The following is a 15,697-nucleotide window of genomic DNA, read 5'->3' on the forward strand; positions in this document are numbered from 1 at the left end:
TTGGCTTAATACATGTTTATTGAATGAATTATGAAACATTTTTATAGGCTGACAACGTGCCCTAGCCTTTAGAAAACACCAACATGGATCTATGAAAATGACTTTGTAGCCCATCGGTCTTGTATGAGTACAGACTTTCTGGACAATGAATTCCTGGATGGCATGCTGTCGTCTCTTTATTTGTGTCTCCACAGAATGGATGGCATACTTCCCTCACCATTGATCTCTTCATCGATTTCCTGGCTCACCCAAGCTTTCCAATCAATGGAATTAAGAAATTCAATCTGCAATGGCCAGAATTTCTTTAAGCTTTCTTCGTACCAATTACTTTCAAAAAGGGCAGGAAAGATGAGCCATTCGTATGACAGGTCCAATGTGTCCATCTGACTGACAGCGTAACTGTCCGAGTGAAAGAAGAAACAGTCTGAGGGGTGAAAGGCCAGGCCCCAGACTCTAATCCAGCCCTTCCTTCCTTCCCTCCCTCTCTTCCTCCATCATGCTCACCCTGGATCATGGCACCAAGTGCCCAGCTCAAAGCTGAGAACCTCTGAGCCCTTCGTAACAGGAGAGAATGCCTGTCCACCCAGAATACAACAGGCTGCTCCTCTCTTCAAGGAGGGTGGATGGACAGGCTCTCAGACCCAGGGTAGGGTGACAAAGAGTCACAGAGAGCAGAAGGTGTCCCAGGATCTCTCTCCCTTCCCACTGTACAGACTAATTAAGGCTGGCTATGAAAAGCAGAGGCCTTTCTAGTCTTGGCTGTGAAGACAGCAGTACTATTCTGGTCTTTTTAAGGGACCAGGCAGTGCTGCCTAGTGGAAAGGGTACTGGCCTGAGAGTCAGAAAAATCCAAGGTCGATTCTGGCCTTTAACACACCCTGGCTGAGGGCCCATGATCAAACCACTGAACCTCCCAGCGCCACAGGAAACCCTTTATGGCCATGTGTAAGTGTGGGGAGGAGGGGGGAAGGTTGCCAATCTGCATGGGTAGAAAGAATCCCAAACTGGGAGTGCCCTACTCCCATGAAATCACAGGTCCACCCTGAAATAAAAAGGGGCAGGATGTAGGGTTGGCCCAAAGGCCTACATGTCTAAGGTCCACAGACACAGGGCTGGGCTACATCTCTACAGATGGCTAAGTTCTGGGGGCACTGGATACAACATATGCCAGAGGCCCAAGGCTCCAATTGGAAACGTGTTGGTTTTACCCCCATACCCGTCTCGGGGCCCTGGGATCTCAAGAGTCTTTTGGAATTGGAAGGATAAATCCTACTCCCCTCCCCCACCCTACCCCCAAACAAAACAAAATAAAAAACCCCACCACCCAAAGTCCATTAGAGGTACTCACAGTGCCAGGAAAACATGGATCATGCTGAAAGACTCTTTAATGAATTCCAAGCGGCCAAAATATTTTGCTATCAAAGCCAAGAGATTCTACTCAAAGCAGAAGGAAAAGAGGTCAGGAGCACAGAGGCAGGTTCCCATCCACAGAAAGATGTCACACAGAATGACAACTCTGGGTGCCAGAATGAACAGGGTGGTCTACTGGGGGTACTAAGTGGGGGTGGGTAAGCACAGGAGGACTGAGCCACCCCAGCAAGGACAAATGGAGTCCCATGAAAGAGGACTCCTTGTCTGTAGGCAAAGGTAGGATTGGGCACTCCCAGTTCTGCAGACATAGCCCACGCCAACAAAGACTCTCAAGGCCCTCTTCGCCCCTTTGGAGGCCTTGTGGGGCCTGGCCTCGAGACCTCCCTGAGTTCATGTACATGCTCTAGCACTAACTCTCCTTAGGAAGAGAGAGGCAGGTCTGAAGGAGGGCTCCACGCTACCCGGGGACCACAGCTTGTCTTCCCAGCCTTCTGTTTTCCCACACTGGTTCAACCCTGGGGACTGAGCTTACCTCATCATTGGCATAGTATCTCACATCAGTATTGAGGAAGTTTTCAATGACTGGATCATCTGGGGAGGAAAAGGACAAGTTGTCCTCGTGTCACTGGTGTTTCCTGGCAGGCTGAACCCCAGACTACCCTCCAACAGTGGGGACAAACAGCTTTTGTAGGGAAATCAAGGGCCATGGAATCACGCCAAGGTCGTGTGGGCACTCCAAGGCAATCCCATCAATAGAGAGGAAGAGGCCATCCTCCAGGGGGACCCCAGCAGCTGGAGGGAGCCCTTTCACCTCCACAGCTGACTCCATCACCCTCCCCCCACCCCCCCGCCCTGGGCACTCTTTCCCATTTACATGGGACTCCAAGTTAGCTCCTCAATCAACAGAGCTCCATTTGGCAAGCACTCACGCAGAAGTTCGTAGAAGACTGCAAGGTCTTTGGACCTGAAGCCACCCACTCTTGTCCTCTTCATCTTGATCCGAGTATCTCCCACTTCAGTCACCGTCCATTTATATTTCTTCCTTTTCTTCCCCTGCCTCCCTTCTGAGTCAGGGCCTCTCCCATTCGTCGGAGCAGCCTGTTCACTGGCTGGAAGAAGAAGAAGGGGTATCAGAGACCACAGGGTGAGTCACTCCCCCAATCTCTGCCTCCTCTACTGCACAAACAGACACTGTGAGTGCCACAGAAGCCAAGCTCCAGGCTACACCAGCCCGCCCCCTCCAACCACAGGGTCAGGGAGTAAGGGGACTTTTGGCTCCCTGAACTCTCCTCTGTGAGGTGGAGATGTCCTGACCACTATGAGGAAGACAGGCTAAAGCAGGGGTGAACCCCCTGGCAGTCATGGGAAGCCACAGTAATGGTTTCTGCTTGGGTTCACAGCTGCAGGAAAAGCTTAGTATTGGCTAGAAATCAGGGAAAACAAAAGATTCATTTCTTTTTCCCCATGGACCCCCTGAAGTCTATCCATGGACCCCAGGTTAAGAAGCTCTGGACTAAAGGAAATTAGGGGAGAATTACTTCAGGATCAAACATTCTTCTACCAAAACCAAGGTACAAAAATTGTTTTATTATTCTCACACTAAAGGTTAATGCCAATCAGGACTTCATTTAAAATGTACCCACAAAGGCCACAAAGAAATGGAATTAAGGGAAGCACTTTACATTATTGTCTCAGGTTTTCATAATGCCTTTTGGGTGTTACTGCACTGCCATTTCCCCATATACCTGCTTTCCTCCTTTCCTCTTCATAAACAATAAAAATTTTGGCAAAACCGGCCAAACAGCAAACCCAACCTTCCGCACCCACTGTTCTCTGGGCCTCTTGGTCATTCTCACAAGTCTGAGCTCGGCTGTCAGGTGATTATTTTAAGTGGACATTCTGTTGTCACCACGGTAAATACTGTCCTCCTGCTTCTTAGTTTCCTGTCTCAGAATCAGTCCATTCAAGTAGACTGGCTTGTCATTATTATCATTTCTTCTCCAGATCTAGGATCCATATTCCCTCCATGCTCCTTGAACATGCTCACTAGGGTCACTGTGTCTCAACTCCCTCCAAGACCAATCCTCTCTCTCAGTCTACCCCACACAGATTTGGGTCCATTTACTCTACTCCCAACAGCTACTTTCACAAAGATCACAGACAATTTCTTTGGAATCCTGACTGGGAACACAGACCTGAAGCTGGAAAGACCCTCAAAGGCCACCTAAAGTTGTGATGTTACAGCTGAGGAAACTGAGGCCTACACAGGGGAAGTGACTTGCCCAAGGCCACACCAAGAGTAATTCTCTGAACCAGATGCTCCAACTCCAGAGGCAGAGTCCTGTTCACCATACCACACCCTTACTGAATGAAAACACTGAGAGACTGAATACTTCCCTGCCTCACCTTCCCATTTCATTTTGGAATGGAAGCCAACTCAGAGACAAATGGAGAGAGCTAAGCTGTAGAGGGCAGAGCACCCCAACTCAAAAATCAACAGGAACATAAAGCTGTGGGCCGTGCTGCTGGGGAGGATCACTCGAGTTCAGGAGTTCTAGGCCATCCGAGGACTAAAGCAGACCAGGGGCTCCACTAAGTCTGGGAGGGGAGGGCCAGCAGGCTGCCTAAATTAGAGGAGTGAACCAGCACTGGTTGGAAAAACTGAGCAGGTTAATGCCGATCAGTATTCAGATCAGCCTGCAAGGAGCTGCAACACTTCCAGGCTGGGTGAGATAGAGAAACAAAGTCTCTTTAAAACCCTCCCAAAGCAAGAACCACCACAGAAGTGGGGAGGAAGACCGGCTTGTAAGGGACATGGACAAAGGATCGTCCTCTAGTCTCTTGTATGTGAGACCTGGTGCCAGGAACGGCAGGGGAAGTGGAGCTAAATGCACTCAAGGCACTCTGGGAGGTTTAGAGCTCTGCGGTGCACTATAGAGCTCAGGGTGGCAGATCATGAAAACCAGCTGACAATGAATCCAATATCGCACCACAAGTTGATGGCTACTGGAGGATGAGGCAACTGGCAAACAATGACAAGGTTTATGATAATATCAAGGATAGAATCAGGTGAGTGCAAAAGGCCCAGGGGCTTTGACTGGAGCAAGTTCTAGGAGCTCTGGTTTACCTTCAATGCCTTTAATCTGCCCTGATCTCTGACAGGTCAGAGAGGAAATCAAAGCTTTTCCCAGACTGATGCTGGGGCTGTCCAAAACACCCAGCCTGGAGTCCGGAACTAAAGAGGCAGTTCCAAACGCCCCATCTCTTATGCCCCAAACACACCATCTCTTACGCCATCAGCTAGATCCCCAGGATTTCAGTCCCTCTTCACTGGCCCCAAATGATCTCTTCCATCTCCTCCAACCCCATTTCCCCAAGACATCCCTGAAAAGGTCCATCCCTCTAAAGCCCACACCCATGTGCTATCAAGAGGCCCCATTTAACCTCAGCTCAATGGTTTGGACCACTCCTGTGAGAGTAGTGTGGGTGTGAGTGATCACCAACAGGAAGTCTCGGAGGGACCAGTCATGGGTGGGATATAGTCGTCTCCCCAAGTTCTTAGGGAAAGAGACCTGGGCCATTTTCCAAAGCTCTCCCCTTCTCCAGCCTCCTCTTTCTCTTGAGCTCCCTCACCCCTTACTTTTTTCTCCCCCTCCACCCACAACCCACCACCAGGGACTACATTTTCACTCTTTCAAATCTCTCCCCATTTAGGGGCCTTCCCAGGAGCCTCCTTGGCTCCTCTCACCCCTTTACCCTCACCTGAAGTCCTTGGACCAGCTTCCATCTCTCTGGTCCTGGTGAAGTGTCTGGTGGGGAGGGCTGATTGATTCCCCCTGAGTGAGGGAATGAAATGAGGGTAACTCATCAACTCTCCTGAGACTGCTGAGATCAGTGACCACACCAACTAGGTGGTCATTGGGCTCTAATGACCAACTCTTTTTCTTTGCCAAATCCTCCTCTCTGTTTCAACATCTCAAGCAAGTGGCACAGACAAGTGCCAGCGTTCCAATGACTCAGAAGATTCCAGAGCAGGAGCCCCGAAGCTCCCAGGGCCATCAGATCGTTCATAGTTCTACCTGGGAAAAGGGGCCCAGTTCAAAATGCACCATGGGCCTCCCCAGGCTAGACTTCTCCTGACCAGTAGAGGAAGACCCCTCCGTGTTAGTGTGCCGAAGAAGACAGGAGGAGGAAGGGAAAAGAGAAGGAAGACAATCAAGAGGGCCTGGGCCTCTGGCCCCACGATGCCTACCCATGACACTCTCTCTCCTAACCAGAAACCCTCTGCCCTGAACACTCAAAGACACACACACTCTGCAGACACCACACTTCGAAGGATGTGGCCTGAGATCACAGCAGAGGGTTTGGCTGCCATCTCACACTGTGGATACACGTTGACCTCGTGGCAGTCGTAAGAAAACCCTCAAGTCTTCGTGACACAGTCTGCTGGAACACAGGGCTCCTCAGCTGAGACGGCTGATTTCTCTTTTTAAACCTCAGGCATGCACTGCTCCTGGGTTGGGGTCACCATCCAGGCCTGTCGAGGCCTTTCTGGGTTCTCATTGAGTCACCTAAGTTCTTCATAACCATCCCTCTCAGCTTTGTCTATCACCTGCCAGTTGGACCGACACACCTTTCATGCCTTCCTGTATTGATAAAAATGTCCAACAGAGAAGGGCTGAGGACAGAGCCCTGTAGCACAAGACCCAAAGGTAGCAGCTAATCTACTGATTGACACCAGTTACTCAACAGCCACCGAGCCATCTAACCAAAGTCTGCAGCACACATCTATCTCTCCAGCTTTTCCACAAGAGCCCCTGGTGAATGCTTGGTTGGAATCCAGATATGCTATGGCTATAGAAAGACAGTCTAGGTCACCCTGTTAGGGGAAAAACAAGGAAAGGAAGTTAGCATGGCATGAAAACAAAGGGGTGGAATTAATTGGCCTCAAACACTCCTGGCAACTCTAAATTCTATGATTTCCAACTTACTCCTAGTGAACCTATACGGGCTGGCCCCTAGAAAGGAAGCAATGACTGCTAAATGCTCAGAACATACACTTCGATTCTAGAATTTGTAGAAGATGGAAACTGAACTAGCCCTGCTATAGCTCGCGACTCTCTTGTCTCCAGTCGTGTAAGAGCTCTTTCCTACAGTGGTTCAGTGACTGGCCACTTGGGATGCTGCTCATGGACAGAGACTGTGCCCCAAGACTTTGAACTCTCTCACACTGCCCCAGTCTGGGCAAGTTCTACTCCAGCTTTTAGCTCTTTGATTTCAGGGACTCGGGGCCAGCCAGTCATTGGTAAGTTTCCAATCTCCCTCATATGGCACATCACAGTTGGCAAGATTTTGAAGAGGTTCATGAACTACGCCCACTAGCCTCAGGTGCTGGGGCTAAGGCTCAAAGTCACCTCCACTCAGAATGTGCTGGGCTGCATTACCCACGGAACTGCCTGATGTCCTGTTTGAGGTGAAGCATGTTCTCAGCAGAAGCAACACCATACTAGAAACTATACCTGGAAGAAACCTTGTCTTTACAATCTGTGTTCCAATAGGGAGTATTCTCGCACCTATGAAATCCCATATCTGTTAATGAGAAGAGCCGAATTCTGCATCCAGGTCACTTGGACTAAAGCAACAGCCCTCCTCTTCGTTCCATTTCTAAACTGAGCTTAGATCATTAACCAGGGGAAGTGGTATTCTGTGGTTTGTCTTTTGTTCTCAAAGAGGACCATAACAACACAGAGGTGATGACACGACTTGCAATTAAACTGGATTGGGAGGGGGTACCCTATGCAAAGTGACCAGCCTCACTTTCTCCTCCAGAGTCATCTGGGTCCAGTGGCCAGGTGTTCATCAGGATGACTGTAGATGAGCCTGGATGCTGTGGGAGACCTTGGACTTTTGAAGCTAAGGTCTTTTCAGATTCTCACTTTGAGTGAAGCAATGCCCATTCAGTGAATAGGCCTCTAATGTTATAAGAATGCATTATATCATATTATGTTATATTATGCTGTATTATATGTAGTATAGGAAGTGTAAAAAGAAGAAGGGGTGTATGGAGCTGGGAGAAAGATCAGCAGTTGGCAAGTACTACTGAAAATCCCTGAAAGCACATATTCTGCCACTGGCCTGCTGGGAACCAGAAGGGCTGAGGAAATTGGGGGGGGGGCAGGAGGAGAGAGGAAGAGAAAAGGGAAGAGAAAAGAGAACGGGTGGAAAGAGGCAAGGGGGGAGGAGAAAAAAGGGAGGGGGAAAGAAAGGGGGGTGGAGAGGGAGGGGAGGAAGGAAAGTTCAGGGGAGGAGGAGGGAGGGGCAAGGAGGGTGGGAGGAGTGAGTGAGGAGTGGAGGGGAGAAATGGAAGAGGGGTGAGAGGGAGGAGGAAGAGTGGGTGAGGAGGGGGAGGAAGTGGGGAGAGGGAGGGGCAAAGGGAGGGGAGGGGGGAAAGTGGAAGAGTGGAAGGAGGGGAAGAGGAGGGGAGGGGGGAAGGGGAAGGAGGGAGAACAGAAGGGGAGGGGAGGAAGTGGGGAGAGGGGGCGAGGGAGGGGTGAGTGAGAGGTAGAAGGGGAGGAGGCAGGACTGGAAGGGGAGGGGGAAGGAGGGGAACAGCGGAAGGGGAGGGGGGGAAGGGGCGGGAGAAGAACAGAAAGGGAGGGGGAGGAGGGGAGAGGGAGGGAGAAGAACAGAAAGGGAGGGGGAGAAGGGGGGAGATGAGGAGAAAGGGGAGGGGAGGTGGGGAGGAGCAGAAGTCGGGGAGAGGGGGAAGCGCTTTCCTAGGCGTACGTGAATGGAAACGTACATGAAGGCACATGGGCTCCAGGTGACCAGTCTGATCTTCTTGGAGCTCCCTAGACTGGCCTCATTTCCAGCTCACGTACTAGGAAGCCGCTAGAAGGGAGGGGAACAAGCATGTAGCTAGCGCCAACTACGTGCTAAGCATTTTTCCCAAACATTGCCCTATTATTGTTAATGCCGCCCATGATGGTGATGTTATTGTTATCCGCGTTTTACAGTCGAGGAAAATGAAGCCAATAGAGCCGAAGTGATTTCCTGAAGGCCTCCCAGCTCGCGAAGCGTCTGAAGCTGGGTTTGAACATGCGTCTTCGGACGGCGAGCCTAACGCTCTGCGCACGATGGCGCCACCCTCGCTTCCCAGCGAGCAGACCGCTAGACGTGGACTCAATTATGACTCTGGGCAAGTCTCTTCGCCCGTTCACCTCCTCCATAAAATGGCGCCAATACTAGAATCTGCCTCCGTGGGCTGCTGCAAAAATGAAATGAGGTCACACTCGCAAACCGTGAAACGACATATACATTCTAGCTATCATGGCCGCCTCGCTGGAGGAAGACCGGGGGGCAGGAGGGCCGAGAAGACAAGCCTTACAAACTGTGGAGGGTCGGGAAGAAGAGGCCGGGAATCGGAGTCATTCTGCTGCTGCTGCCGCCCCAAGAACGGAGCCCACTGCCCAACCTCGCTGGGCACCTGCCTCGTACCCACTCAATGCCGGGACCCCACGGCTGCCTCCCTCCCAGGGAATTTACCTGGATCTCGATGTGGGTCGTGCGGCTTCCTCGGAGGCGCCGAACGTGACCTTCGGCAGTGGCAGCTCGGCCCCCAAAAGATGCCCCTGCACTGAGCCAAGCACGGGCTGCCACCTCAGGATCCCGAAGGCCACCCTGCACAGCCGAGAAGCACGAGAACGACCTCGCTCTCTCGAGCCTGGCTCAACACTGAGGCTGCCCACAGCGCTCCGGGGGTGGAGCCTCAAGTTCCCGCTCAAAGAGGGACACGTGGCAGGGGCCGGTGAGGTGGGGGATGGGCCCGAGCCCGGAGCCGGTAGAGCCTCCCAAGCAAACGGGACTTAAGGAAAAGAAGTGAGGCGCTTGCAGGGGACGTGGCTGTAGTGCTCAGGCCCGAAATTAATCATTTCTAACCGACAGGCTATTAACCTGTAGTGGAAAAACTGGTGGGGGGAGGGGCCTCCCAAGCCTCCCTTCCCCTTCCCGTCCCTAGCCTGTCTTCCCGCCCAAAGTGAGGCATGCACGCAAGGAGGCTTGCTCACCCAAAGTGAGGCATGCATGCAAGGGGGCTAGCCCACCCCAAAGTGAGGCATGCACGCAAGGAGGCTTGCTCACCCAAAGTGAGGCATGCATGCAAGGGGCCTAGCCCACCCCAAAGTGAGGCGTGCACGCAAGGAGGCTTGCTCACCCAAAGTGAGGCATGCATGCAAGGGGGCTAGCCCACCCCAAAGTGAGGCGTGCACGCAAGGAGGCTTGCTCACCCAAAGTGAGGCATGCATGCAAGGGGGCTAGCCCACCCCAAAGTGAGGCGTGCACGCAAGGAGGCTTGCTCACCCAAAGTGAGGCATGCATGCAAGGGGGCTAGCCCACCCCAAAGTGAGGCATGCACGCAAGGAGGCTTGCTCACCCAAAGTGAGGCATGCATGCAACGGGGTTAGCCCACCCCAAAGTGAGGCGTGCATGCAAGAGGGTTAGCCCGGGAGCCCGCCAACTGGGGCTGGAAAAAGATCTGCTCCCCCCCTCCTTCTGGGAAGCGTTAGGGGTTGTGTTGAAGGAGAGGCAGGACTAAGCTTATGGAGTTTCCAATTATGCCAGAAAGACAAAGAAACCCTCATTAACCAAAGGGAGGAGAAATATTTGTAGGGAGCCATCTTGCCCTGGGGATTCTGAATGGGCGGCATTCCCAGAGCAGCTCTGGTTCTTACTCAATTGCTGAGGTTCCCTAAATAATGCTGCTAAAAGCTGAAAGTGATAAGACTTGATACAAATCAGCAAAGCCTAACACAGCATCTTCAATTTGCTCTTCCAGTAGTGGTGAAAAACAATTCAAGCCTTAAAGAGCTAGCCCTCTTTTTTTTTTTTGGTGAGGCGGTTGGGGTTAAGTGACTTGCCCAGAGTCACTCAGCTAATAAACTGCCCAAGAGCTAACCACAGAGCCAGAACATGAAACTATGCTAGCTATACTAAGTTGGAAGATTCTGAGAATTTGAGTTTTGACATACCACTTGCCCTTTCTATCCCGGAAACCTACATATGATACGGATAATACTATGTACAAGATAAAAGCAGCATTTTCAAAAGAATCCATGGAGTTCCGACTTGTGAAATGAGTCCTTCTTTCTTTTAATATTATCAGATAGACTTCAGAACAGAAAAAAAAGAAAACACGATTTAGGGGCAGCTAGGTAGCTCAGTGGATAGGGCACCAGCCCTAGAGTCAGGAGGACCTGAGTTCAAATCCAGCCTCAGACACATGATCCTCACTAGCTGTGTGACCCTGGGCAAGTCACTTAACCCCAACTGCCTCCCTGAAAAAAAAACACAATTTAAAACTTTCCTTATATAATCTTACATGTGAAATCCTTAATTCATTTTGAGAATTACAGAAAATTACTAAATTAAAGTCAAACCCTATATATTCTAGACAAAAGAAATTTTTTTTTATGAAAATAATTAAAGTGTGTATATTTAATTGGACCTGAAGGAAGTTCAGTACTTTGCTCTACTTTTCCAGTCTTGTTCTTAATTACCTTCAGGATCAAAAGAAAAATTAAATATATGGTACCAGGAATATCACATTTCTTTGTCCTTTTATCATTTTAATAGAGATATTTGAAAGCCAATCATATATTCTAGTTCTTAGTGAAAAAAGTTTTATCTTGTTGCTTTTCTCAAAGTGAAATCCATTAAAATTTAAAATTTACATAAGACTTTGACATATTTATCACACTATACCTTTGTCCTATCCCTCCTTTGAGGAGATACAGATATACAAATATCACGACATCACCTAAAAAAGATGTAGTATTGTGAAGACTTGGTGCTACACATAAATAAACAATTATTAAAAAGAGAATGGACAGCAAGCCTGAGGACTTAAGTTAAGAAGATGAAACAAATAGTGACCACAACTTCAGAATAGTAAAAATAAAAGCAATAAAGTCTTTCACACTTGCATCCTATTATATTAACTCAGGGATGTTTGAGTATTACAACACCATGGGTGGGTGGGTGTGTGTGTGTGTGTGTGTGTGTAACACCTTTACAATTTGCCCGCCACAGTTATAGAAACTTGCTATTAAAGGAAAATGGAGGGACATGGTTATAACAATATCGACACTGTCCCTTCTAGAGCACAGACTGACCTAAGTATATCAGACTAAAGCTTCCTTACTTTGATTTGATTCCAGGTAAGAGTCATAGTTAACTTTTATTTTGTAACAGCCAAACATACAACAAAAATCCACAATATTCACTGAGCATCACAGCAAGACTCAGGATTGACCAGCTAGGAAAATTTGCTGTTCAGAAAGGAAATAGCACAAAGGGAAAACTGAGGCAAGGGAATCTTGCAACTTCCTTCATAAGGCCATCTTCTCAGCCTTTCCAAGCACAGACATTCACCCATAGCAGTCTCAGATCATACTCTCTTTGAGCACCTCATAACATTTCTCTTGAATGGAGGATTATTAACTTAATGAGAATTCAGACAATTATACCTGAAGTCCAAACTTGGAACAGTATCAAATTACGGTTCCAAGAAATGTTACCTCAAATAGCAAGTTTCACTAATGACAGCATATGGCTAGGTACAATTATTATTATTTATTATTCTTATTATTTTATCAACTTGTTATAATAACAGTTAACAATAAAAGACATTTACCTCTAATACTCATTAAGTACAAGGTCTTGTCTTATTCTTCCTTCCAAGTTTAAAGATATCCTGAAGCAAAATTCAATCATTAGGATTTAAGAAAAGAATTACATTCATGCAGTGCATATATGATAATTCACTCAAAACCCAGAAAAACACTGACCATGGTCAGCTTCCAGGCTAACAGATATCCACATCTGAAGGTATTCCATATTAACTGTTAAGGCGCAAGTAAAATCTTTAAATCCTAGGGTCTGTTAAAACTAAGTTGGCTTAAATGTGTAACTTCAATACATACTATTTTTTTTAATACATACTATTAAAGGTGAGATTTTATAATTTTGATAATCAGTGACCAAACAATTCATTAGATCAAAATATAAGTTCTTATAAAACAAACTTGCAAGCCCCCCCCAACTTTGGCTGTGAAATGTCCTAGTTCCTCATTAAAACACTGCATTATCTAAGAATTTCACAATAATCTTTCAGCAACTACTTTTCCAGGCTTATAAGATTTTATGACCTTGCCCAAATAGAAGGTCTCAAGGAACTTGACAAATCTTCAAAGAATTTCACAAATAAGGAGAAATTACAAGGTCTGTTGTACTTTTCCTGTTATTATTATTATTATAAAGCAAAATATATCCAATTAAATACTTAACAGTTTTCAAACATTGCAACCACATTTTCTGGTAGTCCAATAATTCTTAAATTATTTTTCCTCAATCTGATTTCCAAGTCCTCAGCTGACCTGGGCTGGAAAAATGACATGCTATGGATTTTTGTTGGCTTTCACACTCAGAATTTGATTTAATGTTTTCTATAGTCCCTTTGTGGGAGAGATTTTGGGGGTAAGTTTGGCAGTTGTTACTATTCCTACCAACTCAACTCCGGCCCATGACCACATTCTCTACAAGCTCAAGTTGATCTAACAGCATCCAGAATAAAAGGGAAGTTAATTTTCTAAGAATACAATTACATAACTCTCTAGGTAACCATTTTTCAAATTCATAGCATTTCTTTTACAATGATTTGCCAAATATCACAATACAAGAAAGATTAGAAGCCTAACAATAACACAAGCAGCATTATGGATCTTTAAACATGAAATGAAATTTATTGCCAGACAAATGACATCAATGCAGTTGAATGTATTTTTTAATTATCTTACATAGAAAATCATTTAATCTATCAATTGAATATTCTATACTGTTTGCATTCAGAGATCATTATAAAGTAATTTGGATCTAATTATACTTTCAATTCTTATTCATGAAGTTTATAAGCATATTGCCCTAATGTTTAATATTAAAAGTGTATTTTGTATTAAGGCCTGAGGTACCTTTGGTAGGTCAAACATCACAATTCTCCTAATAGGAGAACACATCCTAACTAGATGAGATCACATAATGATTTAGTTTAGGACAAAACTCAATCAATCCAATCTGGATTTACAATTACAAATAGTATCATTCAAAATCTCAATCTTCCCAAGGGCCATTAGCTGCCAGCACCTCAAATTATTGGACCCATTACTTTCAGTTACTCTACTCCCAAAAGATTTGTGTTAGCAGTTTTGCCTCCCTCTTTTGGGGCCCATGAGGCTCTCCTAGGATATGAAAATTGCAAACTTAATGATATTCATGAATATATATATGCCCTATGTAAAGACAGGAACAAACCCTTCTAATGGTCCTTCAAGCACAGAATTTTAATAAGAGATACTCAATTCCATGCTGCAAATTTATTCCTACATTTTCTTTGTAAATGTTGTAACTGAATAGAATACTGCCAATTTTAAATTGTACTCCATAATTATAGCTATTTTCATATCAAAAAGAATATCCAGGGGCAGCTAGGTGGTGACACTTACTAGCTGTGTGACCCTGGGCAAGTCATTTAACCCCAATTGCCTCGCCAAAAAAAAAAAATACAAATTAGTGAAATAAACATCAAATATCATGAGAAATTTCAAAATTTAATCTAACAGGCATTTCTCCAAATGGTATTAACAAATTTACAGGCATAGAAAGAGTCTCATATCCTTATTTCAACGATTAAAAACAAAAAAACCCTTCCCTCTCTTCTCTTTTTTTTGTGGACTTTGATTAAAGGTCTACAAATTTTGAAACTGCCTCTCTACTTATATACTCTGATTAGACTACTTTCTTAGTCCCTCTCATCTTTCTCAATCTTATCCCAATCTAACACTTCAGTGAATCTCTCCTTTATAAATTTTCTTATATTGCACCAATCGCAGAAGTTCTATGTTTTGGGTTGTATTGTCTATTCCTATTTCTTTTAGGTGACTGTTTCTAATTTTCCTAAACAATTAAGTTTTGGTAAGTCATTGACAGAAGAAAATAACAACAGAAAGGTAAAACCTCTTAAAATTAAATTTTGCTTATTTTCACATTGCTCCCTTCACAAGCCTCCTTCTTTCCAAGGTGAAAAGAAGAGTTAATAAGGTGACACTTAAGCGCCAGATAAAGGTTCAAGTCTGCAGACTGCAGGTTTTTTCTGTTACTTTAAGACTTTCTTAACATTCTCTTGGCAGTGAAATTCTATTCTACTAAAGCAATGAATCTATCATGCTGGAGATGGAGGAAGAGTGATAAAAAGGGTCTTAACATCCAAAGAAATGGAAAAGGACCTATTCGTACAAAACTATTTATAGCAACTCTTTTTGTGGTGCCTAAGAATTCGAAATTAAAGGGATGCCCATCAATTGGGGAATGGCTGAACAAGCTGTGGTATATGATTGTAATGGAGTATTATTGTTCTATGAGAAATGACAAGCAGCATGATTTCAGAAAAACCTGGAAAGACTTACATGAAATGATACATAGTGAAATAAACAGAACCAGGAGACACTGAGCACAGTAACAGCAATGTTGTTTGATGAAGAATTGTGAATGACTTAGCTATTCTCAGTAATACAATGATCCAAGACCATCCCAAAGGACTAATGATGAAACATACTATCCATCTCCAGGGAAAGAATCGCCATTGACATCGTTTGAGTACAGACTGAAGCATGATGTAGAAAATGTGGTTGGGAATATTGCTTCTGCATGTCACTCATCAGGGTATGGAAGCTGCTGGGTATTGACACCTGTAGGCTGTGGCATAACACCTTGTGTAAGGGGGTTGGTCCTACTAGATGAAGAGACCGAAGTGAACCCTAATAACCAAATAAATATGGGGAATGGGAGATGTAATAAGAGGCGGAGACTCACATAGGGCAATTAGGTGCTTTGGACAGGCTGTAACCTCTGTAGTACCCAGCCAATGGGGAAATCAGACAAGGGAACTGTGTTTCAGGAATAGGGATAAAAAGCTTTGCTCTTGGGGCAGCTAGGTGGCACAGTGGATAGAGTATGGGCCCTGAAGTTAGGAGGATCTGAGTTCAAATGTGACCTCAGACCTGACACTTACTAGCTGTGTGACCCTGGGCAAGTCACTTAACCCCAATTGCCTAAAAACAACAACAGCAAAAAAAAGCTTTGCTCTTGCTTCTGTAAGGTGTGCCCACACATAGGCCACCTGGCCTTGTTAAGCCTTTAATAAAAAGTTGTTGTTTCTGGTACACCAATAGCTTCATGGATCTTTTGTTGCTTACAATGCTATTTTTCACTTTCATTC

The 15,697-nt window shown here is 46.0% G+C and overlaps 1 protein-coding gene across 1 annotated transcript in view; it reads right to left on the reverse strand.

The window, feature by feature from the left end:
- Positions 1–15,697, reverse strand: part of LOC110203443 (uncharacterized) — a 34,117-nt gene continuing 18,420 nt past the window's right edge. Inside the window, exons 2-7 of the mRNA XM_020979946.1 lie at positions 8,917–9,218; positions 5,134–5,207; positions 2,301–2,480; positions 1,904–1,962; positions 1,349–1,434; positions 1–399 (exon numbers count right to left, since the gene is read on the reverse strand). Coding sequence (XP_020835605.1) covers positions 177–399; positions 1,349–1,434; positions 1,904–1,962; positions 2,301–2,480; positions 5,134–5,207; positions 8,917–9,218 — 924 coding nt within the window. The 3' untranslated portion in view covers positions 1–176. The remainder of the gene's footprint in view (positions 400–1,348; positions 1,435–1,903; positions 1,963–2,300; positions 2,481–5,133; positions 5,208–8,916; positions 9,219–15,697) is intronic.

This window comes from Phascolarctos cinereus, unplaced genomic scaffold, assembly GCF_003287225.1.
Source record: "Phascolarctos cinereus isolate Bilbo 61053 unplaced genomic scaffold, phaCin_HiC Scaffold_8;HRSCAF=390, whole genome shotgun sequence".
NCBI classification, from domain to species: domain Eukaryota; kingdom Metazoa; phylum Chordata; class Mammalia; order Diprotodontia; family Phascolarctidae; genus Phascolarctos; species Phascolarctos cinereus.